The sequence below is a fragment of the Notothenia rossii genome, assembly GCF_949606895.1.
Source record: "Notothenia rossii genome assembly, chromosome: 8".
Classification (NCBI taxonomy): Eukaryota; Metazoa; Chordata; class Actinopteri; order Perciformes; family Nototheniidae; genus Notothenia; species Notothenia rossii.
The window spans coordinates 58,818,734-58,845,819 of NC_136906.1; the positions used below are offsets into that span (position 1 = coordinate 58,818,734).

At 41.9% G+C, this 27,086-nt stretch overlaps 1 protein-coding gene across 3 annotated transcripts in view; it reads left to right on the forward strand.

The window, feature by feature from the left end:
• Positions 1 to 17,279, forward strand: part of LOC307014682 (forkhead box protein N3-like) — a 73,474-nt gene extending 56,195 nt beyond the window's left edge. For all 3 annotated transcript variants that reach the window (XM_079642753.1, XM_079642755.1, XM_079642754.1), the window contains exons 4-6: positions 2,587 to 2,645; positions 11,459 to 11,567; positions 12,997 to 17,279. In XM_079642753.1, coding sequence (XP_079498879.1) covers positions 2,587 to 2,645; positions 11,459 to 11,567; positions 12,997 to 13,537 — 709 coding nt within the window. In that variant the 3' untranslated portion in view covers positions 13,538 to 17,279. The remainder of the gene's footprint in view (positions 1 to 2,586; positions 2,646 to 11,458; positions 11,568 to 12,996) is intronic.
• The last annotated feature ends 9,807 nt before the right edge of the window (positions 17,280 to 27,086 follow it).

Consider the following 27,086-nt stretch of genomic DNA (forward strand, 5'->3'; position numbering starts at 1 on the left):
TTAACGGATGAAGGCCGTGGGATACGACTGAACGCTTTGAAAACTCATATACTGTTCAGTGTGCCATACATTAAAATAGACGATTCAGTTAACATTCATACTCATGGTAAATTATTTAACAACCACAATGTTCAAATCTTTAACGTAACAATTTACTTTTTAAAGGTCATCACATAAAACTTTGAGGTAAAAACGAATTATTTGTCTAAAACTAGGCATGTATTATTGAGTCTTACAGTTTGAATTTTAAGTAAAGTAGGGTATAAATGTAACACATCACTAAATCAAATGTACTGTCTATGAAAGATTTCTTTTTTTAACTCTTTATTTATAGTTATATTTACTTTACAAGAAGTATGAGTAATGCGAAACAAAGAAACACGCCTCGTCAAATACCTTCAATACAAAGCATTTTCTTTACTGTCTGTGGAAGATGAACCGTTTCCCTTTTTTACGTATCTTTGACCGCAGAAGGTACAATCAATCTATCACAATATCTCTGAAGAGCTCTCACTCTGAAGAATATTATGTTATGAAGTGTAATGATGGTGTGGATGCACCGTGTCAAGGACCGTCTCGAGAGAGAGAGAGAGAGAGAGAGAGAGAGAGAGAGAGAGAGAGAGAGAGAGAGAGAGAGAGAGAGAGAGAGAGAGAGAGAGAGAGAGAGAGAGAGAGAGAGAGAGAGAGAGAGAGAGAGAGAGAGAGAGAGAGAGAGAGAGAGAGAGAGAGAGAGAGAGAGAGAGAGAGAGAGAGAGAGAGAGAGAGAGAGAGAGAGAGAGATGTCCTCTACTCTTCGTTGCTCACATCTGTGTGGATGACACATGCAAGGCTGTTTGTGTGGAAGGGAGAAAGAGAGCATGCTGGGTAGGAGGTCAGCTCCATGGTGCATTCCTTCACACCCCATCAGCATCTGGATGAGAAGGAGGGTGGGGAGGGGAAGGAGGGAAGGGTGTCTCAAGGGGCTTGGGGAGGAGCTTTCTCTCCCCCCCTCTGTTTCTTTATTTCTTTCTCTCACCCCCCTCATTGGAGAAATAAAAAAAGACGTTGAGGGGGGGTTTACAGAACGAGCCACGAGTTTAGCCCATCGCCCACTACATTAAATGCACAGGGTTGCCTTGGCAACGGGAACGCCGCCATGGCAACACATGTAGTGTAAGGCAGGTGCTGTCGCGCTGTGGAGCCATTTGTCGGGTGAGAGCAAAAGGGGGGGGGGGAGACGAAGCAAGTAGGAAGAGTGAGAAAAAGGAGAGGGGGGGTGGGGTGGTAGGGAAAACAGACAGGCTGTTAGCGCAGGAAAAATATGTTATCGCCGTGGCAACCCAATGTGGCAACTCTCCATGGCAACAGCAGGTGGCTCAGGGCTGAAATGTGCGTTCGCTGCATGTCTGTGTGTGCGTGTAGAGTTAGTGTGTGTGTGTGTGTGTGTGTGTGTGTGTGTGTGTGTGTGTGTGTGTGTGTGTGTGTGTGTGTGTGTGTGTGTGTGTGTGTGTGTGTGTGTGTGTGTGTGTGTGTGTGTGTGTGTGTGTGTGTGTGTGTGTGTGTGTGTGTGTGTGTGTGTGTGTGTGTGTGTGTGTGTGTGTGTGTGTGTGTGTGTGTGTGTGTGTGTGTGTGTGTGTGTGTGTGTGTGTGTGTGTGTGTGTCCATGTCCATCTCTCCCCTTGCATCTGGTGAGGTGAGAGCCACATCACAAGTGCAGACGTCCAAATCCTCTCATTCAGCAGCTTAGCCCAACATAAAACAGGACTCGCATTACAAAGGGAACTCTCCTGATGAGTGGGAACGAGTGGGCTGCTTTTTTTTTCTCAGAGTTCACAGCGTCCCCAGGTGTTCCCTCTCCTGTTTGTCTGCTTTGCACGTGTTTGTGTGTGTGTACATACGACCAAGAGTTGTCAGTCACACAATGATTTGAGAACAGCCTGTGAGAAAAAGAGAGGAGCAGTCAGACGTGTTGTCTAATGTGGAGCTAAAGACCACTCAACCTGGAAAAACTCTTACACCCCCCCATTTCTCTCTTCCTCCTTTCCTCTATCCCTCCATCTTCCTCCTTTTAAAAATAATGGTTCCACCAGCAGAACTGTATCCATTGTCTTCTCGTGTGTGTGTGCGCTCGTATGAGTGAAGATGCCTCCGTGAGAAATGCCATCATTACCTCCCTCATTAGTGGTGCAATGATCACCTAAAGTGAGTGCGTGTTCCTCGGCGTGTGTGTCTGTCTCAAACTCGCGACACGAGTGTTAAATGTGTGTGCGTTTTACAAGAGTTTTTTTTCATTCTGTGTTCGTGTGTGAATGGACTAGTGGCGGGCGGTGGGGGTTTGTCATGAGAAATTACCCCCATGGACTACAGCGGCGAGGCTGTAATTCTCCGAGGTAATCACAGGGAATAATGGCAACAGTGGGACACCCGGGAATCTAATCACTATAATCAGAAGCACTGGCTTATGGGCTCAAATTCCTGCCTTGCTATCTGCCTCGTGATGAAGCCCGCCGGGCTGCTTTGACTGCTGCAACATGATCAAATGGTTGACCAGTTTTATCTTTCTCTCTTCCCTCCCTGCCCTCCTTATCCCTTCTTCTTCTTTTCTAGTCCTCCATTGTGGTCGGGAAGTCCCCTCTTCAGAAAGAACGGAGGAGTTCTCCTACAAGGTACGGTTTCACCTCAAGTCTTGTACTGTACGTGTGTGTGTGTGTGATCTCCTGCCTCTTCTGTTTTCTTTCTTTCTCTCTCTGTCTGTCTCACCCTCTTCCTCCCTCCCTTCCCTTCCACTCTCTACGGATATGCCAACTCTAATCATCTCAATTCCAAATCCCTCTTTTTAGAAGCGCACCTTGAGAATACCGAGTGCTGAGTTCTGACACTTGGCTCGGCGCCAGAGGAGGAGAGCTTTTTTTCCGACTGAGGCGTGTTTGAAAGTTAAAAAGGAGTGATGGAGACACAGCAAGCGAGGGAAAGAAAAGAAAGGGGGAGAACACTCTGATTCAAATCAGGCAATCCCCTTGCCTCCTTTCCTCATTCAACACTTTTACTCCTGTACGCCTCCTTCTCCCTGTATTTCCCATTATTCCTCTCCTCCCCCACCCCCCCTGCCTCCTCCCTGGTGGCTGGACGGCAGTTTAAATGGACATTCAATCCCAATCAGGGAGCACTCCAGGAGCTCACTGGGCTGCCGAGTTCTAAATGGAGGGGGAAATGGATACATTAGGCGTCTGCGGCGCGCCCTCCATCGCCGCTGATAATGGTGTAGTAATGGTCAAGGAGCCGAGGATAGTGAGGAGTGTCTGGAAACCTGGACTCCCTCTAGACGATGTGAGAGTGATGCGTCTGAGCGGGACAGAGAGAAAGATAGACGGAGGCAGAGCACGGGGAAAACTTTTTTAAACGTGTTTTTGAAAGGGTGCGTAATGGCCGGGCTTGACATTCATAGGCAGCGAGGGGAAAGAAAGAAAGAAAGAAAGTTGTGTCAGACAGCCAGAGGCAAAGACAAGGAAAAAGATGAGGGAGGTGGGGGGCTGTCAGGAAGAGTTCGGGGCTGTTAGTGCCTCCGTTATTACTTCCATCTCCCGTTCCCAGATCTCTCAGAGCCGGGGTGGGTGAGATGTGCCTCTCCCTGTGGCCTGGCAGCTGCGTCCTTAATCCTTACCATCCGCCCAGAGTTCATCATTCAGGAACTCTAAATTATACAGGATCTCTCCCAAGTGTTTCTCTTGTATTTAAGTACCTGCTGTAATTTAAAAGAGAAGCCCTATGCGTTCATTTAGAAGCTTTATTAACCTGTCAACTGCAGAGGTGGGCTGTTTCCAAGTTAATAGTAACATTTGTCTAAATGTTTGATTGCAGCATATCAGCACAGCACAACCGCTTTGAGTTCCTGCTTCTCTTGAGTCACATTTGAAAATGATACTCCTTTTAAAACTAACAGAACAGGAAAGTCTGAATATTTTACTCAGACTGCAGACAAGGTTGGGCTTTTGTGCTTTTTGATTTTGCAGCTAGATAGCTGTAGTTAATGTATTGTTAATACAAATCAGTACTTACAACAAATGTTTTTAATGGGCAGTTTTGAGAAGTACATTTGAAGGTACTTACTAGAGTATTTCAGTATGCTCCTTTATGCATTTTACCCATCATCTATTCTATTACACTGTTATGAATTGATTTTGTAAGGAACATATTACTATACAATGCCTCAACGAGAGCAAGACAGAGGTCATCTTTTTTGGACACCAACCTCCAGCCTCTCCAGTTGATATTCTGGGCTCTCAATGAAAACATCCTCCCCTCTGTCACGAACCTTGGAGTGACCTTCAATAGGACTTTTAAATGTTCACAAGCTGGTCAGCACCGTAGTCAAAGCCTGCTTTTTTTAAATAAGACTATTGGCCAAGACCAAGTCATTTTTATCTTTTAAAGACCTGGAAAGGGTTATTAACGCCTTTATTACCTCGAGACTGGATTACTGCAACGCTCTGTACGTGGGTATGGACCAGGCCTCAATAGACGCCTGCAGCTAGTGCAGAACGCAGCTGCACGTCTACTCACTGGCCACAAAAAGCGTGACCACATCACCCCAATTCTGGCCTCACTGCACTGGCTTCCAATTCGGTTCAGAATTGATTTTAAACTCCTTTTATTTGTTTTTAAAGCCCTAAATGGGCTGGCTCTATATAGCCGTACTCCTCCATCGCCACACCCCACCCAGAGCCTTAAGGTCTGCTGACCAGCTGCTGCTGGTAGTGCCCCAGACCAGGCTCAAAACCCGGGGGCACCAAGCCTTCGCAGCAGCTGGCCCTAGGCTCTGGAACACTCTGCCCCTCCATGTGAGGTCGGCCCAGACTTTAGGGGTTTTAAATCTACTCTTAAAACACACTTCTTCTCCCTGGCCTTCTAGTCAGAGCGGAGTATGACACCTGACTATTCCCTGTGTTTTTGTTTTTTATATTTCTGTTGTAAATGATTGTCTTTTATTGTGATAGTAGTAAAGTGTTTTTATTACACTTTGGCTCGACAAAAATCGCTTTTAAATGTGCTTTATAAATAAAACTTGATTTGATTTGATACAATACATTTCTCTACAAAAAGTCAAACTTCCCACAAGTTTTCAAATGTTACCTAAACCAGCTACAGTAGAATACTGCTTGGATGTTAATGCATCAGTAACAACAATCCAGTATTATACTTTTGGCACAATTCCTTTCACAATCAATCAAAGTTTTATCGCATTATGGATTAGTGCAAAATGCAGTTTGCACACTACACTGAAATAACTATTGCATTGACTTTAATTAAACGTCAACATATTCCACTTGCTTGTATTAGGTTAGTTGAAAGCAAAATATTAAGTTGAACCTTATATTGTTTTATTTAAACTTAATATTATTGCTTTCAACGGACCTAATACAAGTATGTGGAACCTGTTGGCATAATGCAGTTAATTAAAGTTAACGTTTCGGTTAAGGCAAAATATGGGAAAATATTTGAATCACGTATTGAGGTGCTTTCGGCCTACAAACGATCCTCTTAGAAAATTCACTTTTTATCAATAACTTTTTAAATGATAATGTCAATTACGTTTCAAATAGATTATTCAAGTCATATCGCAAATGCAGTCAATATCAATACAAGTCGGGCTGGGCAACCCCCATTTAAACCATAACATGTAGGAAAGTACAGAGTCTAAATGAACTGAAATACCTACAAGAACCTTATATCTGTATTCAAGTACAGTGCTACAGTTACTGGCAGATGAAAACACATCGTGACGAGAAAACTCAACTTCACAGGTAAAATCATTGGAGTTCCCTAGATTTTCCAGGCACATTTGAGATTTCAAAGGCGCCCAAATCAACTCAGCTCAAACAGGAGGTCAAAGATTAGATTTGTTTAAAAAGGTTTAGGGACATAGACTCAGAAATCATATGAAAGTGTTCCATAAATACTGGAAAATGGCATCAATAGAAAAAAAGAAGTTAACCAGTTGTGATGTAGTAGCAGGTTTCCTGCTGGCAGTGGTGGTAAGTAACTACGTACATTTACTCTAGTACTGAAATAACATTTTCAGCTACTGAGCATATTAATTTCCTATTTCTTTATACGTCTAGTGCACTTTAATTTACACTACTAATATTTAGAATAATGATACAAAATATAATCAACAACTAGTGTTTCTCTGTTTGCAAAATACTTCACTCTGGTCAATGCAGCATAAAGTGAGGAAAAGAGACATCAGCGTATATATATATTTTTAGCTAAATCTAAACGGAGCGGATTAGAGGCGGGGATTCGTTGTAGATCCCTGACAGATAAAAAAAAAAAATCATACTCGGATTCAGTCCATTTTGGCTTCATGTGCCACTGAGCAACTTCATTTGAATGAATGAGGCCCCCCTCCAATTAGTCCCTATATACAATACATGCATAGTTCAGCCTTATGTGACCCATGTTTGTAACCCTGTTAAAAAAGTGTATTACGTTTAACATACCATTACCATTCCCATAAATCATTGCACATGTCAGTCAGCCTGCCTCTTAGACACTCAGCTGGAGTGTCAAAATTGATGAGCCAGTTAGCCCTCCAGCTAATCTGCAGCCAGTCAGTCGGTCACCATAAGTATGCATCCTACCCTCAGACTGTACTCTGTTCAACAAGGCAGATGAACAGGTGGGTGGGGGGGATGAGGGGGGTGTTTCACTGAGAGAGAGGCCACTTGTGTCTCTCTGCTGGGAGTGACCTTTGAACTTTTGGACCGAGTGTGTTTGTGTGCCTGTCTGCTCCGCTCCGCTCCTCTGCCGGCCGGAGAGGAGACTGCAGCCTGCAGGGCCATGTGGAACTCATTTAACAGGAAAGCAGAGAGGAGAGGGGGGGGGGGGGGGGGGGGTTCTGAGGAAAACAGGCAGACGAAGACGTAGGAAGCAGACAGAAAGGCAGAGCAGCTGACCAGACATGGGAAAACAACCTAGAGGATATTTTCTCTCCAGGAAACAAAAAGACGGAGAAGCGGACAGACACCGCTCGTCTTCTGTATTTAAATTCCCTTCCCTCAGTGCGCCCCGGTTTCAGAGCCGAATGTTGTTGTTTTTCCTTTCTTTCAGCTTGTAAAATGTTTAGCTCAATCTCAGTGAGTGAGGACGGTCTTTGGCAGCGCTGCCATGCTACCCCGCCACGCCCCCCACATTTAGTTTGTCACCTCATCTCCTTAGCATGTGTCCCGGGCTTTTCACCTGCGGGGCCCGGCGTGCATGGCTCAGTGGGAAAGATGAGTCACCACTGTACATGGGATGGAAGCGAGGTGGATGGAGGAAGGGGAGGAAATCAACAGGAGGGGACGGAATTAGAAAGACAAAGAGAAGGGCTTTGCTGAGAAAAATCCAACGTGAGGAGGTGGAGATATAAAACACGCACATAAGAGGAGGTGTGTGTGTGTGTGTGTGTGTGTGTGTGTGTGTGTGTGTGTGTGTGTGTGTGTGTGTGTGTGTGTGTGTGTGTGTGTGTGTGTGTGTGTGTGTGTGTGTGTGTGTGTGTGTGTGTGTGTGTGTGTGTGTGTGTGTGTGTGTGTGTGTGTGTGTGTGTGTGGTAAACAGTGGCGCTCAGGAGTGTGTCGCTGAGATATGAGAGGCCATGTCAAACAGAGCTCGGTATTTCCTTTCCCCCTTTTCTTTTCTCTCTGCTTCTCTCTATCACTTTCTCTGCTGATGCATGATCTACTACTCTGTGGCATGTGGAAGGGGAGCCGTTGCTATGGCAACCCAAAGCCTGACTGGAGCGAGGTGGGGAAGCAGGGGCGGGAGGCACATCAACCCGGGGAGACCTAATGCACTGCCCACACACACACACACGACCATGCAGCGAGTTATCAAGATTACAAAAGAGACTCTGTGCAGGGACCTACTTATAAGGTTATGGAGAGCAGAGCTGGAGATATCAGGGGCCGGGCCGCACTAACTGGAGTCAATAAGATTACTGTGGACACAGCCGGCCAGGGGAAAGGCTACAGCAACACACCGACTATAACAAACGACAAACACAACCGTCATATCTCATCCGCTCCGTTGAAAGAAATACACGTTGTGGGAGTGTTTTCCGGGGGGCCTCGCGGGACAACTTGTATGTTTTAATGAGCTTGCGTTTCCTGGAGTGAATTACATTTATCCTCGTAACATCAATCATGAATAGAGTGGTACATAAATGACTTCCCTCATCTCAAAGTGCATTTTTTTTTCCAACAGGTTTTTGGTTTATATACCTGTAAAAAATGTCCGTGGGTAATATAGACACTTTTTTAAAGATGAAAAATGTCAGTAAACAGACCTTTTTCTTGATGTCTGAAGCTTCTATATGTCACACAAAGGTGGTTGCAAACAAGTGACTAAATAAGACTACTAAATATCATCATGTCAAACGTTAGCCACCGTTAGCTTAGCAGTGTTGCAAAGTGATGCAACTGTGATGTATATTGTTTTTAGCCAAACGTTCACTTTTTTTACTTCCGGCATTTACGCTTCAACTGTTATACAAATATTTTAATATGCGGCGATTATCCTTCTGGACAAATGTGTCAATATCATCAACTTGTGTTTGCCATATATCTTATTTTATGCTATATTCCAAAACCCAAGGGAAAAATCCCCTTTGTTTTTTGTCAAAGGAGCCCTTGAGATGCCAACTTCCGGGGCCACCTAAAACATACATCATCACTGCACCACTTTTTTTACTGAGATTTATAAAAATAGAACTCAAGCTACAGTTTATTCAGCTGTAGTTAAATATTGCTTCTGCTGCAGAATAAGAAAACAGCAGGTCGTCATGTGCAAAATGCAAACTGACCCCGAGATGAAAATGACAGCTGTTTTACTGAGCTGGGATGGCGTGGTGGTGAGTGGCCGACCCTGAGTAATGAGAGCTTTTGGCTCAGATGAACACACGCACTCTCCTTTTCACCTCTCTTCTCCTCTGCAACACAGACAATAAAGATATAGATATAGATTTACAGCTGTTGCAGAGTTGAAAGCATCAACATAGATGTCCCTTCTGGAGCTTAACAGTCCATTCAGTATTTTTATTATTTGTCAGGGAGTAGGAAACCGTAGTCATGACTTTGACCTTGATGGAAAATATAAAGCTGAATAAGAAAAAGCTATTATCTGATGGTGGTTAAAAGGGTTATTCTTTTTTTAATACTGAGACAGTTCTGAACCAGAAAGATGTTCCACTGTCATCAGAAATCCCCCTGGACACAATGGAAGGTTAAATTAATTCCATGTCAAGTTGATTTTAAATCTTTATGGCATCACAAGTTGAATTCTTAAAATGTTCGTTATTCACACTGGTCTACTCATAATCCTTATTCATTATGAAATAGTGAAAACATACAAATGTTAAAAAAAAAAATGTATGACATTTTGGAAAATAAGTGTATTCACTAGCATGCTGAGAGTTGGATGAGAAGATTGACACCACTCATGCCATGACTATAAAGCACATATGAGGCTTTAGCTAGCAGCCTGTTAGCTTAGCTTAGCATAAGGATGGGAGTCTGTGGAAACTATCCTGGCTTTTTCCAAATATATCAAAATGATATATCCAGGCACACTAAGAGCTTACTAATAAACACATTATATCTTGTTTGTTTAATCTGTGAAAAAGGTATTGAAGTGACACATCCACCTTTTCCTGTTTTATGCTAAGCTAGCTGGCTGCTACCTCTAGCTTGTTGTTTAGCATACACACACAAAAGTGGTATCTATCTTCTCGCCGTAGCCAGTAAGTCGATCTATTCCTTATGGGCAGATGTATTAAAAATCCAAACTGAAATGTCACTACAGTATGCAGAATACATTGACAGGGACTACAGCTGTAAATCCTGCGTCTACCAGCTGTCAGATTGGATTAGGAGTGTTGCTGCACTGCGATCTTCAGGTCTCCCCACAGACTTTCAAATGGCTTCAAGTCCAGGCTTTGGGTGGGGATACTCGAGGACATTCAGGGATTTGTTCCAAAGCCAGTCCATTATCCTGGATGTGTGCTTCGGGGTGTTGTGTTGCTGGAAGGCTAATCCTAGTTCGCTGCATTTTTCTTCGAGGGCCTGTCTGTACTCGGCTGTGTTTTATATGATGGAGCCAAAGTCGTGCTGTGCAGCGTAGTGACACCAGGTGATAAGCAGTATGCGTTTTTTCCCGGTTGAAATTTCAGACCCGAGGACTCCATTTCTGTCTCATTAGATCAGAGAAAGCACTATTTGGTAAACTCCAGGTGGGTTGCCATATGCTTGTTCATTCAGCAGAGTGAAATGGCTCTTAGATGGAGTACTGGAGAGTTGTCCTTCTGGTAGATTCTCCAGTTTCCTTGACAATTTGTTACCAAGGCCATTGGACCATTTATTCTCCTTTTTGCTCCCTAACCAAGGCCCTTTCTGCCTGGTAAGTGTTGACCAGATGGACAATTTCTGGAAACGTCTTAATGATGGAGCCCACTGTGCTCCTGGGAAATGTTTCTGTCACAAATCTATGTCTCAACAAAACAGTCTGTTCATTACTTTTTTCTGTCATTCTTAGTAAGCTGTCGGACAGATTTATACAGATGCATTTCTAATTCATATCTTGTTCACCTTCAAGTCAGTGTCATTGATAGAGGTGAAATGAAATGGTGTACCTAATTAGAGCTGAAACTATTATTTGACTGGAAATGAATAGCCGGCAGGAATTGTAATAATTGATTACCCGTTTCAGTCATCTTTTTTCAGGAAAAATGCCCCCATTTCTCTGGCCTCTCAATGTTATTAAACTAAACATTTTGGGGTTTTGATTGATGATTTTGGGCTCCTTTACTTTGTTCTGACAATCTTAATCTCAGGTTTAATTTAGGTTAACAATTCTTAAACATATCGTCCTCATTGATTGTAATGTTGTGTTTTTTGCCTATTCAAATCGCTTCGTATTGAAATCGAGAAAATAATAAACAGTGGAAAAGTGGAAAGAATCTTACTCAAATACTACTAATAAAGGTATACATTTTGAATTTGGAGTATTGTATGTGGCTCACAAAAGAAATGTCATTGTATGAGTTTTATCCAAGTTTCAAAGACAAATGTGTAATTTCTTGCACATTTTCAAAGGTGCAGCATTGCCCTTTAACTTCTCGCTGCCTGCTGCTCAGTCCACAGCCTCAGACAGGCCGGATTCAGCCGAGCCCAGCGGTCGTTGGTAATTGAATGATTCGCAGCGGCCTTAACTCATTTATGACGCTTTCCCGCTCAATTTAACCTTGCCTTGCTCATCAATATTGCCCTGTTGGCCTCCTCAGACAGCCAGTGAAGTCTCATTGAGCTGCTCCCGGAGTCTAGGTCCGATCGGGTCTTGAAGAATCTTTCCTTCCTACTTTGAAACTGATGTTTGTGTTGCATGTGATTTGTGGTTTTATCTGTGTGTATAACTTCTAACAAGTGCTTTTTTCTCTCTCTTTTAGTTCCCCGTGGTGTGATCCAAAATGGCGCCCGTATCCGTAGCCAGGCATTCTTCCCTGTGATAAGACCCCTACCTGTAAGCCCTGTGGGGAGCAGAACCTCAGCCATAAGGTGGGTTTACTTTTCTCCTGTTTACTGTATTATCAGAGGTGGAAAAAGTACTCAGATCCTCTACTTGATTAAACATACTGCAGCACCTCTTTTCACCCTCTGTCTGAAACCAGAGCCCAGTCTGCTCTGATTGGTTAGCTAGCCGGCTGTGTTGTGATTTATCAAATGCTTAGAGCTGTCCCGCCCCTTAGCCTACAACTTAAATTGCTTTTGAGTGCTAACCATTAGAAGCACAGATGTTAGGTAGTGAAGTCATTATGTTACGGAAGTAAACAAAGGAGTCAAATGGAGGCTTCTCAGGCAGGGGGGGGGAGTGTGTGGGTGAGAAACTCCCTCTGGAGGGAACTTTAGGATTTTAGCCTTAACCATTTACAACTAGACAAACCTATATAACACACTACAGTAGAAAAGTATAATAGGGCCCCTTTAAAGTGTTCCGTCAAATACAGACACACCCACAAGCTCACACACAGTAGCCCTCAAATAAACACAAATATGCACGCGTACATAAAACAGACCTCGCACCAAAAACTTTCCACGGATAGTTTACATAATTACATCTTTATTATGTCCAAAAGTCAGAGGCATTCACACGCTCCTGGATGTTCCAGACAATTCATCCAGGTGTGTTTATATAACGGTCTCACACAAACACACAAAAACACACACAAACAGGTTTATTAGAGGGAGAGGACTCATGATTCAAAGAACATTCGGAGCGTGCTTGGACATGCACATCCATCATAGCAGCACAAGAGTGTGATGGCCTGCACCGCACAATGAATTAAACATAGCCAAAGTCTCACTAAAGGTATGCAGTGAATATTTGATCACTGTAAGGGGTGCATGCTTTTCTTATAAGATATTAATATGCTAACTCTTATTTTGAGGGTGGGGGGAAATGTCCAGGGGTACAGGGCAGGCTGCAGAAGCTCCTTTTAGATGTATCGCTTGTCAGAGAACACCCCTGTCCTTTAACTCCGTACAGAGAAAAGTGTCTCCTGACTACAGGAGCAACAACATGTGTTGCACTGTAATGCGGCGGCTGATGCAAAGCGCATAGCGGTTAAACGGCTGCAGAATCCTCATCCTCACTTCAAAAGCTTCTTTATGTGCTCAGCATGTTTCAGCACCTCAGGGAGCATGCTCAAAATGCACAGTGTCATGAGGAAAATGCATAGGTGGCAATCTGAGAATGAGTCATTTCACCAAAAAGAAAAAAAAAGGGTATGCTGACTCTTTTTTTCGTAGGTTTGAATCTGACCTGAAAAATATGCACAATTAGGCCCTAGGGGGCTATTTGAGTTTGATAGATTATCACATGGATTCTTTTTGCTTTGCAGCCAAATGCAGAGCCTCGGTGGAGTGGGGGGGTGCAGCGGGCCACCTGGCTGGCAGTAACACTTTCTCCTGTCCTTGCCTCATACAGATCATCCCTGGGAGATTATCTAAGCCGAGGACAGGACAGCCCGTCCCGCTACTCCCCGCCACTCTGCAGCGAGGACCTCCAGGACGACCACACCTACAGCACCGCCAAATCCCCCAGCAGGCTTTGCTCCCCTTCCTCCGGGATGGACGACGACGACGACATCATCGCAGTGGAGATCCAATCGGACGTCAAACCCGAGCCCCGGGAGATCTCGCTGGATTCTCAAATCACCTCCGCCGCTGCTAACTACATTTCCCAGCAGTCCCTGCGCGGACAGAGACGTAGCTCGGGGCCGGGCGCTGGGACTCTGGCAGGGAGCAGTTTGTGGACCAAAAACCGAGCGAGGGGCATTAGCGACACGCTGCCCCTGAAGAAGCGGCGCGCGGCGGCGGTGGAGAAGCCGCCGGAGAGCGACGACGAGGAGATGAAGGAGGCGGCAGGGTCTCTGCTCCACCTGGCGGGGGTCCGAGCCTGCCTCAACAACATCACAAACCGCACCGCCAAGGGCCAGAAGGAGCAGAAAGAGGCCCTGAGAAACTAACACACACGTAGTCACGCAAAATGGACGCTACACACACACACACACACACACACACACACACACACACGAACACACATACACAAATAGGTCAACAGGTAACTACAGCATTAGTCTCTACGGACACGTCTCATCTCCCTCTATCTATCTGCAGGGCATTAGGTGAATCCTACTTATTTGTGGCAATATCAAAAATCTATGTTTTCCTACATGTTCAGCAACACTAACATCGATGGGTATTTCTCATGTGTCTCTGTTGTTTTCGTTGTTTAAAAAGGGGATGAAAGCCATAAAAAAAACACAACAACGCATGTTTTGTCACTAATTTGGACGACGCGACAAAACCAAATCACATTGAGGAGCGCGCAGTGCACGAACACAAAGGATGGCTGTTTGTCTTACCTGTTTGTTTCTATGTGAATCTGTAGCAATTTCGCAGTGATGCCAGGAAAAAAAATACGACGGCAGCGGAGCCTTTTTCAAAAACGAGACTTGGCGCTCTTCCCCGGGACGCTCGCTCGCTCGCACTTCTCCGACATCCACGAGCACAAATGTGAGACTGTGCCAAAGATAAAGCGACCAGGTTGCTTCATGTAGCCGATTACGACAGCTGACAAAAAATGAAAAAATATAAAGAAGGCATAGCGGTAAAGAAGAGCTAAGGGAGGGCGACCTCAAGCGTCAAAAATAATTGTAAAACCCAATGTGATATATATTCATGCACTTAAGATTATTTAACACCACTTATAATAGAAGCATCATGGGGTTTATTTCAAGAGCACTCATAGTATTTAAGAATAGATATTTTAAAATGAAAAAAAATGGTCATGTTTATCACCATAGAGATGGATAGTGTGCCGGGTCTGAGGCAATATCTCCTTCATTTTGTTGTTGTTGTTGTTGCATAATGTAAAACGTCCCTGAATCTTCCCCAGTACTTCTGTCCATAGACGTAGACACTTGGTATAGATATGGTAGCTACCAGTTAGCTACAACCACCTTCCTATTCATTTGACAATGTCAAATTAACTATATACATGAACTGTGGGTTTTTAGATTTCTGTTTGTGTCTGTTTACCCTCACTCTTCCCTCATAAAGATATAAGCAATTTGTCCCACGCGGGCAACTCTGTAAAAAGGTTAGAAAATATTTTATTTTTTTCCTTTCTTAATTGAAGCAATTTGACCTGCAGGACTTTCTCAGTTATATTGCATGGGTGCTTGTAAATAAGATAAAAAGCAAATCTTTTTTATTCAAAGATCATGTAAGATAAACAATGTATTTAGCATGAAGCATGACTTATTTTCATATAAACCTTGATCCTAGAGGAAAGAAAAAAAGTTTTGCCGCCAATTCTTATACCCGTGATTATAATGGATTTATTTTGTTTGTTTTTTTGTTTAGTTTGAATCTTTTTGGGTTCTATTTTTCCTCTGAGTGGGCTTTCAAAGACACGTCTTCAGGGAGGAGCGGGGGGGATCACTCTGCACCTCTCGGGCTTTGGGTTCAGGCTCTGTAGGCCAGCTGGATCACCTCTTAGGGGTGGGCTTCCGTCTTCTTCTGCCTGTACAGTGATTTTTAGGTGTTCAATGTTAACCCCAGTGTTATTTCAGAACACATCTGTAGAGTGTGTGAGTTTGTTTGTGTGCCCAGGAACACACACCCTTTAACATTGTGCCTGCCTGCCTGCCTGCCCTCAGTACCTCTGTCGTCATGTCCCCCCCGACATGTCAGAACGTTTCACGTCTTTATTTATAACAGTATTGTTTACTTTTTCTCTCCTGTGTGTAAATGTACATGTGTCCTTATTTTCCCATCGGCATAGTCAGTGTAAATGTTTGGATCGGACGGGCATGGGAAACTTTGAAAGAACCTCATATCTCCAAACAGTGTTGAAAAGAAAGAGGAATGTAGGAGATGGCATCGTTTTTTTAATTTACAAACAGTATTGTACCCTTTGATTAAAGGAATCACTTGTGGATGTCAAGCTTGTATACATATTTATCTCAAGAGCTCTGTCTGGAGGTGTTCATTTAAATATATTTTGCCAATCTACAAGACAATATCATGGAAATCCACAAGGGTCAGTTGGGGGCTTTGACATTTTTGCATCAGAAGTGATATAAATACCACACTGCCATAGAGTGGTGCGGTGATGACGTATTTCTGTAGGCCGACAGGGAAGTTAGCATAGCTAGGGCTCCCTCGACAAAAAAACAATAGGATTTTTCCATTGGATTGTGGAATATTGCAGAAAATAAGATCCGTGGCAAACACACATTTATGAAATGTATAATTTTTGTTGAGCAGTATTATCTCTACAAATTAACACCCCTTTAATGATTTTTAGAGCGTAAATTAAGTAAAATGCCAACGTTATGCTATAAAGAAAACTACATTACGCTCGCATGACTTTACTTCACTACCGCCAAGCTAACGGCGGCTAACGTTCGACCTGATGACGATTTGTAGTTTTTTGTTTTAAAGAAATCGCAATTTTTACGACACCAGTGGGGTTTTTTCTGACTTATTGTATGTCGTAAAACACAACCTGAAAATCTCTTAAGCTTGTGTTCACCACAGATCTTATTTTAGGCATCCAAAAAGACGTTGACTTCCAGACGAGGGAATCAAAAATGCGAACTCAATCCTGGGTTTAAGGACTCATTCCTGCACCACTCTATTATTCCACAAACAGTAATGCATAAAGTATTGAATACCCTCCACTTGCAGCTTTTCAGGATAAAATCAGGCTGGGTTTGGTTGTAGCAGCAGTCACAAGTTTTATTTTGTTTTCTTTGTCGAGTGATAGTCAGCGAGCCAAGCAGGCAAACAAATGCATGTCCCACCCTCCGGTACAGTCTTTTGCCACCTGTAGCATGCATCACTGGCTTCGCATTTGTATGGTATCCATGCCGACATATTAAGAAAAAAAGGCTAAAAGGAGACACTGTCTTGTTGTGTGCCATCCGTCTCTCATCTGATATCTGTCATAGAGTGCTCCCGCGGCCCAGGTCAAGCACTATGCTGTATTTGTGGCAACAATCCACTGTTGTGGTGACTAATAACGTGTTCAGCTGGCAAGAGGCATGTCGAAGGGGAACACAATCCACATTTTTTCCCTCTGACTCACTCGGTGACATGCAGGAGGGATGAACTCCTGACCTTTGAGTCCTGCAAAAACACACAAATATAGGCTACTATTAAAGCAAAGGAAATATACTTCACTGCCTAAAAAGCCCCTTAAAACAAGTGTTAGTTTCAAACCTGCCAAACATACAAATAAAACGCCTCTTAAAATATACAGTTGCCATTTTCTTTTGTTATGCGCGTTTTCATGTTCTGTTTTGTTTTTCTCTCTCTGACAAAATTATCTACAATACTGCCATTTTTTTTTTAGTGACTGTCTGAGTATTGGAAAGCCATAGGTTAGAGATGTCAAAATGCAAAACTGTTATTGATCTGTGAGATGTGATGCAGAGTGCTCCCGGGTGTAGTTGTTTTTTTTTGTTTTTTGTTCAGTTAATGTTCAATTCTCTCCCTATTGTGCAATCATATTGCCAAAGAATGATTTCAAGACCTATTTCATCACTACATGTAAATATCAACGTTGTCCAATACCGTGGCAAAAAATATATAAATGTTGTTTTATTTTGTTTTCCATTTTCTGAAAAATTGCAATGATGTTTATGTGATGTATTGTCTTCCAGTTGGTTGCAATAATAAAAAATACAAGTTGCAGAAGATTAGTTTGGCTATTCATTTAAAAAAGACACAGATTAAACCATAATTTTAGATAAATAAAACCCATGTCGACTACTGTGAAGCATTTAAAGGAATACTTTACCAACAAAATGACTATATGAATGACTTACCTTAAAAACATAAAAAACGTTTTCTCGCAAACCTTCGCTATGAACGAAGAATGAAATAACAAACAAGCAAATTTCATTAAAATCTTATTAAGGTTTTAGCTGTGTGTTTATGTATGGTCCATATACACCAAGGGAAATTCCTTGTATGTGTAAACCTACTTGGCCATAAAGCTGTTTCTGAATCTGATTGCATGGACATGTAGTGCGCCTTTCTAAGCTTGAGACTTTATCATTATAAATGTTTTTTATTGTAAGGGTTTATTGAGATTGCATATGTTGGGAGCATATGGCTGAATAATCCAGATGTATACTGCACGAGTTGTCTCAGAATCTATGAAAGGGGTTATTCATATCGTTTTTCTGTTGTTAAAAGTGGCCTCATTTATTTTACATTCATCACAAATTTTGATTCGTTTTTTTTCTTAAGGAAGCATGCGAGAAGAATAAAGTTTACTTCAATAATTCAAGGTGAGTTATTGATGTGCAAACGTTCATTTCATGCGTGTAGTTTTCTTTAATCACTGCAGCACTGGTGGGCACTTCATGTGGGCAAACAAGCAGCAATTTAACCGTTTTCCTCTCAAAGTTCAGAGTTAAATATAGTCAAGGATTACAAGAGAGCATATCACTCTTTCTAACCCCCTCCCTCCCTTTCACCACTCCAACATGCAACACACAATAACCCCCATTTACTGGCTTTGTGAGACTGGAGACTCTTTCATTTGCTCTCAAGACTGACCCCAATCATTAACCTCACATATTCCCATCAACAAGGGTCTTATCATAACCGTGCCTCTTCCGCCAGTTAATTATTCATTTACTTCCTCCAATCATTGAAGTTCAATACTTCTGATTAAAGTCAAACTCCACTTCCCCCCCCCCCCCCCCCCCCCCCCACCCTTAAGGGAAAGGTGTAAAAGAGTTAAGTGTACCAAAGAGTTCCTCAATGTCTTATCAGCCTGAGTGGTGCCATTTTAAGGGCTGTGTGGCAGTGGAAGCCCATTCATAATTGAAGCCGAGACAGGCTTAATCTGGAGCCAGTGCCTCCCTGTGCAGTGCGCTCCCACCACCAACACAACTGGAGCTAGCAGCTCCTCTGTTGCTATGCAACTACTGCAAAGAAAGAGGGGGGAGAAAAGTGTGCATTCTGTAGATCTTTAGAGGGCATCACACCACTCAGTTACCAAGAGTGAGACTCAAAGAACGGTATGGCGACATAAAGCTGCTTTATCTCTGATCACATGTCACAGTTTGAGAAAAACACTCTTTTCCCCAAAGATTTATTTTACAAGTGAATCCAAAAGCATATTGTCATCAGTGCGAGAGAGACCTTTAATTTCCCTTCAGTGAAATACATATTAAATCAGTTGTGTGACATTCAATCTTGGAGCAGGAAGTGCTGAGTGGATGGATGCACACAGAGCGCTGCTCCCCCTGGTCTATAGCATCCATATCCACAGAATGACCAGTGAGGCAAGTTTCCATGGAGACAGAAGTGGAGGTAACGTTTTCTTGTCAGCTCTCATTTACTGCAAAGCTTTATTGTTTTGGGGATTGCTCCCCTGCTAGTCAGCACATGTGTGTTTTTGATTAAAACACAAAGAAGCTGTACACATGGCTTATCCCAAACATCATTTCCATCCTCCCTTTTATTGAATTCAAATAGTTGCATGCTACACAAAGTGAATGGATTGTGTGTGAGTGTGTGTCTTGTGTGTCATGGAATCAGAAGACGAGCTTGTTTTCTTGGAGTTCTGCAACGTGATGTGATTACCCTCTTGTGGCTACAAGATGTTACTACAAGAGAAGAGCTCTGGAAAAGAAACAGAAACAAAGGATTTACATATTCCCTTTTCGAAGAACTGTTGTAGGCTATTACTGAGATCTAATTTCAAATATAACAAACTTAATTGTATAAAAAATTGAATTTATTTGATGGAATAATCAATTTTAAGTGGATCGCAGTATAGTAAAAAAGTATACAATATTCCAATATAGTGGAGTGTAAAAACGTGTAGGCTACCTTTAAAGAGGTTTTCAGGTTTTATCATTCTTTATTAATAATAGGCTTCAAAAGGGTGAACATTTGACAAATGTATTCTTAAAGGTTTTCACTATGAATTGGTAAGCACAAAAATATTGATTAATTTGTAACTTAATGTAAAACAAAAAAAAGAAGGCAATAAGATAAGAGATAGGGTAAGATTAACTTTAATATTAACAACAACATCCCTTTTTCCCTATCAATATTATATAATGATCCAGGCCTGGCCTGTTAAGTGGCCTGGCCTGCTGGTCTGGCAATTTTTGTTTTGTTTTAATGTATTGTGAACGCAACGCTGCGCAAATGTGGGTTTGCCTCACACAGGTTGACTGTCTGTCTACAATGATGTGGCCTGCCGACATGGTCACTTCCATACCGATCAGGCACGTGCACACATAGACATCATAGTGGGCTTGAGACCCTGCCCTTTTTCTTCCTCCAGAGAAAGTGCCCTTGTTTTCCCCTTTTTTTTATTTTTATGAATATATATCTACTGCTGTTTGCACACAGTTTCCCTTTCCAACAATATATTGATTGAATACAAAATTAAAATATCGGGTCGGGAGATTAGACTGTGAACTTCCGATGCTCTCTCTTTTGAAGGTGAGTGGTGATGAACAAATTACTAGTGCCTCGAGTTTACAGCTAATCAGCTAAAAGACAATAACACATATGGTTAACTAAGTTAGGCTACTAGCTAATGGATAAGATAGCTCAGGTTTAGCTAAGACAATTTATCATGGGCATGCAGGCTAATGTACTGTACTTAAGGGGAGACACTTAAAGTGAATACAGTCAAATGTGTATATAATAACGTCATCACAATCGCCATGATATGCAAATTAGGCGTTGACTAGGCCTAATTAAAATGCGCTAATTTGCATACAGTTACCAAGGCATTGCAGGTGAAAAGGTAAAAACAAACAAAAAACATCACCTCACAACTTCCCCAGATAGTTAAGGAGCCTACACACGGCGGCGTGCGTTGCCACTTCAACGCTTCTGCCCATTCAATTTGAATGGGGTGACGTCACGATTCGCCGAACTGCATTGTGGGAGCAAAGCGTAGCTTCTCTCGCGGTGCTCGCTGCAAAAGTAGAGCAATGTTCTACTTTTGCTGCCTCGACGGAGGCGTCAGCCAATCGAATCATATGCCAGTACAAGCTCTAGCCAATCAAACCGCGTGCTTGTGTGTCTGGGGCGGGAGATTCATGTGATTGGTTGTTGGTCGAGTTTCAGCCCCCCCCCGCCGGCAAGCAACAACGCACGTCGCCGTGTGTAGGAGCCGTGAGTCAGTGCTTCTCAAATGGGGGTACGCGGACCCATAGGGGTACGTTGGAGTACTGCAGGGGGTACGTGAGATTTATTTTATGCAAATGGAAAAAACACAAGTAGCCTAATGCATTTAAACAAACTACTAATAGTATATTAACTTATTCAAAAGTTTACAGTCATTCTAGATAATACAATGGGAGAAATAAACGGGTTGCTCTCTTTTCCTCTCCCTCTCCTGACAGCCTTTCAGTCTCTCATGCAGCTCACTGATCCAGTCATGAGTTACCCAACAGTAAAGAATAAATATATTTATAACTAGTTTAGCTAGTTCCAGATTGTGTTAGGTCTAACTCTAGTGTATTTTGCTCCGCTCAACGGTCCGTCACAGCGGGGGGAGTAGTGATGTATCGGTCGCGAACGAGCCGATTCTTTTGAACGGCTCTTTGGTACGAACGAAGGGAATCGAGTCGTACTTGGTGAGAGCCATTCTTTTTATCGTTCAATCGTTGGTCCACACTCACTGCCAGTCAAAATCCACTCGCCTTTTAAAAGCTTGATTTTGTTCCCCAAACGTATTCTGTGAAGACCTGTCCCTACTCTGATTGGTAGGTTTCCGCACGAGGAGTGAGATGGGGTGGGTCTTTACGGAACACATGGAAAATTAGCCAAACGCGATGTAACGACGAGACGCCGTTACTGCTATTTATTAAATGGTATTAATTATATAAGTGTTCACCCCTCATCTTGTCTGTTGTTTCCGGTCATCTCTGTGTTCCCTCCTGCTGATTATCCGATTGTGTTCATCTGGTGTCCTGTGTTGTCTCCTCCCCCCTCACCTGTGTCTAATTGCTCCCCCTCACCTGTGTCTTGTTAGTCTGTGTATTTAAGTGCTGTTTCTTGTTGGGCTGGAAGTGTGTGTGAGATCGTTGTGGCTGCAGGATATAAGGAAGGAGAACAGCATGATTGAGGCTGTGAACTTTGTGCACATTATTTTAATAAATGCCCACGTCGGGTTATATTTTTGGACGTTCTGCCTCTGCTTCCTTGCTTGGTCGGGCCGCTCAACGGTCAGTCTCACAATTGGTGTCAGAAGTGGGATTCGACCAAGTGAGGAGGTAAAATTGATGAGAGGAAAGAAGAGGGAACAAAGAGAGGAATCTCGACTGGGGGTGGCTATGCCTGGAACTGACCAGGGGGCCACGGCTGCTGAAGCAGCAGGAGAAGAGAGACAAGCAGCAGGAGACGAGAGGCAAGCGGCAGGAGACGGGAGACAAGTGGCAGGAGACGGGAGGCGAGTGGGCCATTGGAGCAGCGTTTGCAGGCCGAGGAGGCGCACCCGGACCCCCGGGGAGTCTGCAGGACCTGGGTCGTGCTGGAGGTGGACTAGCGCCTTGCAGTGGGCCGGGACAGCTTCCGGATGGGTGGCAGCACCACATGTTTGATGACATTTGAGGGTGTGTCCATAGCCTCAGGGGAGGGATATATTAGGTCCATAGCCTCGGGGAGGGATCTGGTGTGTCCATGGCCTCAGGGGAGGGATCTATTCTGTCCATAGCCTCAGGGGAGGGATCTATTCTGTCCATAGCCTCAGGGGAGGGATCTATTCTGTCCATAGCCTCAGGGGAGGGATCTATTATGTCCGTTCTAGAAACTCAAGGACTTGAAGGAAGCCAAGACTGTCTATCCCGGGTACTCTGCGCTTTAGGAGAAAAGGGGGGGAATGTAACGACGAGACGCCGTTACTGCTATTTATTAAATGGCATTAATTATAAGTGTTCACCCCTCATCTTGTCTGTTGTTTCCGGTCGTCTCTGTGTTCCCTCCTGCTGATTATCCGATTGTGTTCACCTGGTGCCCTGTGTTTGCTCCTCCCCTCACCTGTGTCTAATTGCTCCCCCATCACCTGTGTCTTGTTAGTCTGTGTGTGCATTTAGGTGCTGTGTCTTGAGAGTGGTAGTGTGTGCGTGAGATCCTGGTGGCGGCAGGCTGGGCTCACTTGAAACAGCAGCAGCAGGATTGAGGCTGTGTGTAATGTTTTAATAAATGCCCAGGTCGGGTTATATTTTTGGACGTTCTGCCGCTGCCTCCTTGCTTGGTCGGGCCGCTCAACGGTCAGTCTCACACGCGAAAACGCAGCAGCATTTGGATGCACTTTTCTGTTTAAACCACATGTATGTCTTTTCTTATCTCTGTAAATTATAAAAGGTGTGCTTATTATTTCTAATGTTTTCTAAATTAATTTTAGACCTCCTAATTGCCAGTGCAGCTTCAGAATCTTAATACTTGGACTGTGTCAACAAAACTCCAACATCTTTAGGTGAACTAAATAACATATTTCAATAGCTCTGAATTTCTGACAAGCATCTGTGTAATTCTTAAATCAAATCCTTGAAGTCCTATTTAAAATCTAAATATAATAATGAACTGCTAATGTTTCTGGTAAAGAAACACGCTCATGATGTAGATTAAAAACAACTAGAATCATGATACTGTCAGTGCTTAGATATTATCAAGCTGAAAATGTATACAGAATTCCAACATACTGTCATCAAATGTCTTTCTATTATGAATTTAAATTGCCCTTGTGAAACTAGTATTGTGTTCATTTCTATCCCCATAATGACTTAAACAATAAAGTCTATGGCTTTTACTTCTAATTATTTAACAGGTTAGAGACAGGATGTTGTCTAAATTAAATTCTGTCTCATTACATTACTATGTTCTAGCTTAACTCAACTTTAATCTGTTCTTTCTACATTTCAAACCCCACTTACTCTAATATCTGTTAAAATATCCACATTACAAAATGGTTTCATCATCACAGGTCAGCTTCTTTGGTATTCCCATTCTGGAATTACATCTCTCACAGTAGCCCCTTGGCCACTGCTTCTGCATCTGCGTTACCTGTTATAATTCAATCAATATTTAGAAACATGTCAACATTCATCAAACAGTATGTTATCCCCAGGCATGGAGCATGTTAATTCTAAAACTGTCAATCAATGGTCAGTTTGAACATCTGGGTTGGGGTGGCAGGTTTCTTTCAATCCCTAAATGTAAATTGTGAATTTGACAGCCATGTTGATATTATACACACTCCCCCTTTTTACACAGGAACTCATGTGTAACAAAATCCTGTATGGGAAGAAAACCTTCAGGTAATCATTGATTATAAGAAAATACCAAACATTATTCACAAATTTACATCCATTATTTTCCACAGTAAACACTCCACTGAAAAGTGTTTCTCTCCATCTTTCAGTCCTAAAAGAAACAGAATCTTCAGATTTTGGTTTGAGCTTCACATTTTGCAAACCGCCACTGCCTGTGGGAGTACAATAGCATCGAGTAGATTAGAAACGGGTCACAAGTGCGGTTTTCCAATTTTGTTGAATTTTAGGAAAACTCTTGTTTCCCACGGAGCCCCAGAATAATGTGTTAGTCCAAAAATATGCTTGGTTAGTTATTGTTTTAAATAATGCAGTTACACTGATCACATGCAGACATACATTCACACTCACACTGTCAGGTTGTAAGGTCAAGTTTTGTCAGATTCACCCCAGAGTCAGTTATTGACAGTACTTTTCTCAAGTCACACTGTCAGTCAGGGTCAAAGGTCATTTGGTCTCAGTCTTTTTGGCCATGTGTTGTGCTCTGCAGAGACTTTGCTATTTCAGCATAGGCCAGTAACCTTTTCTACAAAATCTGTCCTATATGGGGCGCCATCATTTATTAATTCACGATTACAACTATAATTTTCAAGATATCTCTAACTTTTCATTCGGACAGCTGCTTCCCACATTTCCTGAAATTTGTCAGCAACATTTTTTACTTCCTTATAGTGCTACTACTGCAGTTTATTAACACCTAATCTATATTAAAATGTTTAGATCTATTTCAGAAACTTGTGCATATCATTTTTTTCTTGAGTCAAAACATTATTAGGATCTGCGAAGCTCTGCCATGTATTTCATAACTCATTATATTCATTTATCTTCAATTCTGGTCCACTTAAGGAAACATGTTAACCTCTTTAACAGTATGTGGAACCATAGGTGTCTGGACATGTAACAATTACTCCTTCCTTTATCAATTATTTAAAAACAGAAGTAATTTCATCAATGGTTTGTTGATGAATTTAGGAGTTTTCACTATGGCAGGTATATGTTTATAAATAACTAAATAACTTATCCCGTGCACTCCCTTTAAAGCTGCAAGTAAGATTTTTTTTAAAACAACTGCAGGGTGGGTTGAGTGACCCCTTCTCCCTATCGATATTGGTTGTCAATAATATGCACCTTTACAATGGGTGATCCAAGGCCCCACATTTGTTTACTCCCAATTATATTGTTTTCTCCAAATGAAATTTGCTGTTTTAAATTTTTATTTTATTTTAAACTCTACATCTTGGACTACAAACAACAGTTATCTCCCCATAAAAAAATATCATATGGTAATATATGCTACAATGGTGAAACCAATACCTCAAATTGAAATACTATATTTTGTTTGGAACTAGCTTTTAGTCTAATCTGATCTTATAGAGTGGTTTCTAAAACTCTCCCTTTAAACTCTAGATGACTGTAACAAATTAAAACACTACCAAATTCACACATGAATAAAAGCTCTAAATTAATCATTTGTCCACATGATGAAAACATTGAATAATATGTTCTACTCTGTACTCCTAAGTCCAAAACACCCACTGCTTAAGGTGTGGTGAATATTTCCATCATGTCTCCCCCTTTATCCCACAGTACCTTCAGTGTGTTTAGGTTTATTTTCTCATTTTACTTTAATAGTTTCCTCTTTACTACTATTTTTTATTTACCAATTGATTAATTCATGGGTAATACAAATATTCATCTTTACTTATTTATCAAGTCAATTCAATTTCTTTAAATGTGGTTCATTTTATGTGCGTTTGTGAATAAGTGTGTTTATGTGCAAACCGACTCATTCCGATTGATTCCCTTCCCGTCTCCTCTGGTTTATCTCGAGCCGTGACCCCGACCTCCTCACATTCTGCTCGACCAACTCCTCTGATTCTGACTCCTCTCTAGTCATCAGCTGTAACTCTTTGAGGCAGCCATTTGCTAGTTACATCTGCAGCCCCCATCATGCATCATGTTCTTGTACTGCTTTGCATTTCATCTCCTCCTTTACAGTCTCTTTGCTGTTTTATGGAGCTTTGGTTCTGGCTGCCAAAGGTGAAAATTGTTCTGGATGCAGTTCTGGATGCAGTCTTGTTGTTGTTGGTTCAGCTCTGGTTCTCTGTCTGTTCGATGGAGAAGGAGGAGTCTCCTGCTTGGGTTAGGTCTTTTGTCTGCTCTGGCGCATCGGGGTCTTAGCCATCTGACAGGCAGAGGGACAGTCCAGGTCTCGGGACACATTACCTATAGAAATTCGAGCACACTGAGGTTAAATAAATCCAACCCTTTCCACTCTGTCTTTTTCTAATCTACTATCTGTCTTGGTTGTTAAATGCCATCTTAACAACAACATGAATGTCTCCTAATGATATAGAGCCAAATTAAATGAAAAGTGGCATTTTTATAGATATCAGGGAATTCAATTTTTAAAAAAAATGTTTAAGTTTATATTACATTGTTGCAGTTTCTTCATCATTTAATCAGACACACAGGTAATACCTGATTTATATTTCAACCCTATACTTAAGAGTTTCAAATGGGCTGCTCAATTAATCGTATTTTAATCGCAATTACGATTATGGCTTGCAACGATTACGAAAACTACGTAATCTAAATAAAACGATTATCTTTTTATTATTATTATTACTTATTTTTATATTAAAAATAAAAATATTTTGTTATTGGTTTTTCAGTTGAATTATACTTAAAGTTCAGGGTAATCAACTGTTCGCCAATAAATGGATGTTTTCAAAGTAAATGGATAATCGTTTTTAATAATCTTGATATCAATTATTGACCCAAATAATCGAGATTATGATTTTTGCCATAATCGAGCAGCCCTAGGATCTATATCTTTTCCCACAGATAACACTGATTGGAGAATGTTTTAATGCTAATACAATGATAACATCTCTCTTATGTAATATATATATATATATATATACATAGATATATATATATATAATGTTACAAATATTATAACCTAATTGGTTTATTCATAATTAATTAATACATCCAAATATTAATTATTTTTACATTTAATTATGAACATCTCTAAAATTGTCATAGCTTTTTATTCATTTCATTTCTGTTTGGCAACATCACTGACAGTAAAGGGTAGCCAGCAAAGACAACTTTGACTTTGATTATTATTGCTTGAATATTTTTTAAATGTTTTAAAACATTGTTTTAAAATGTTTTAATT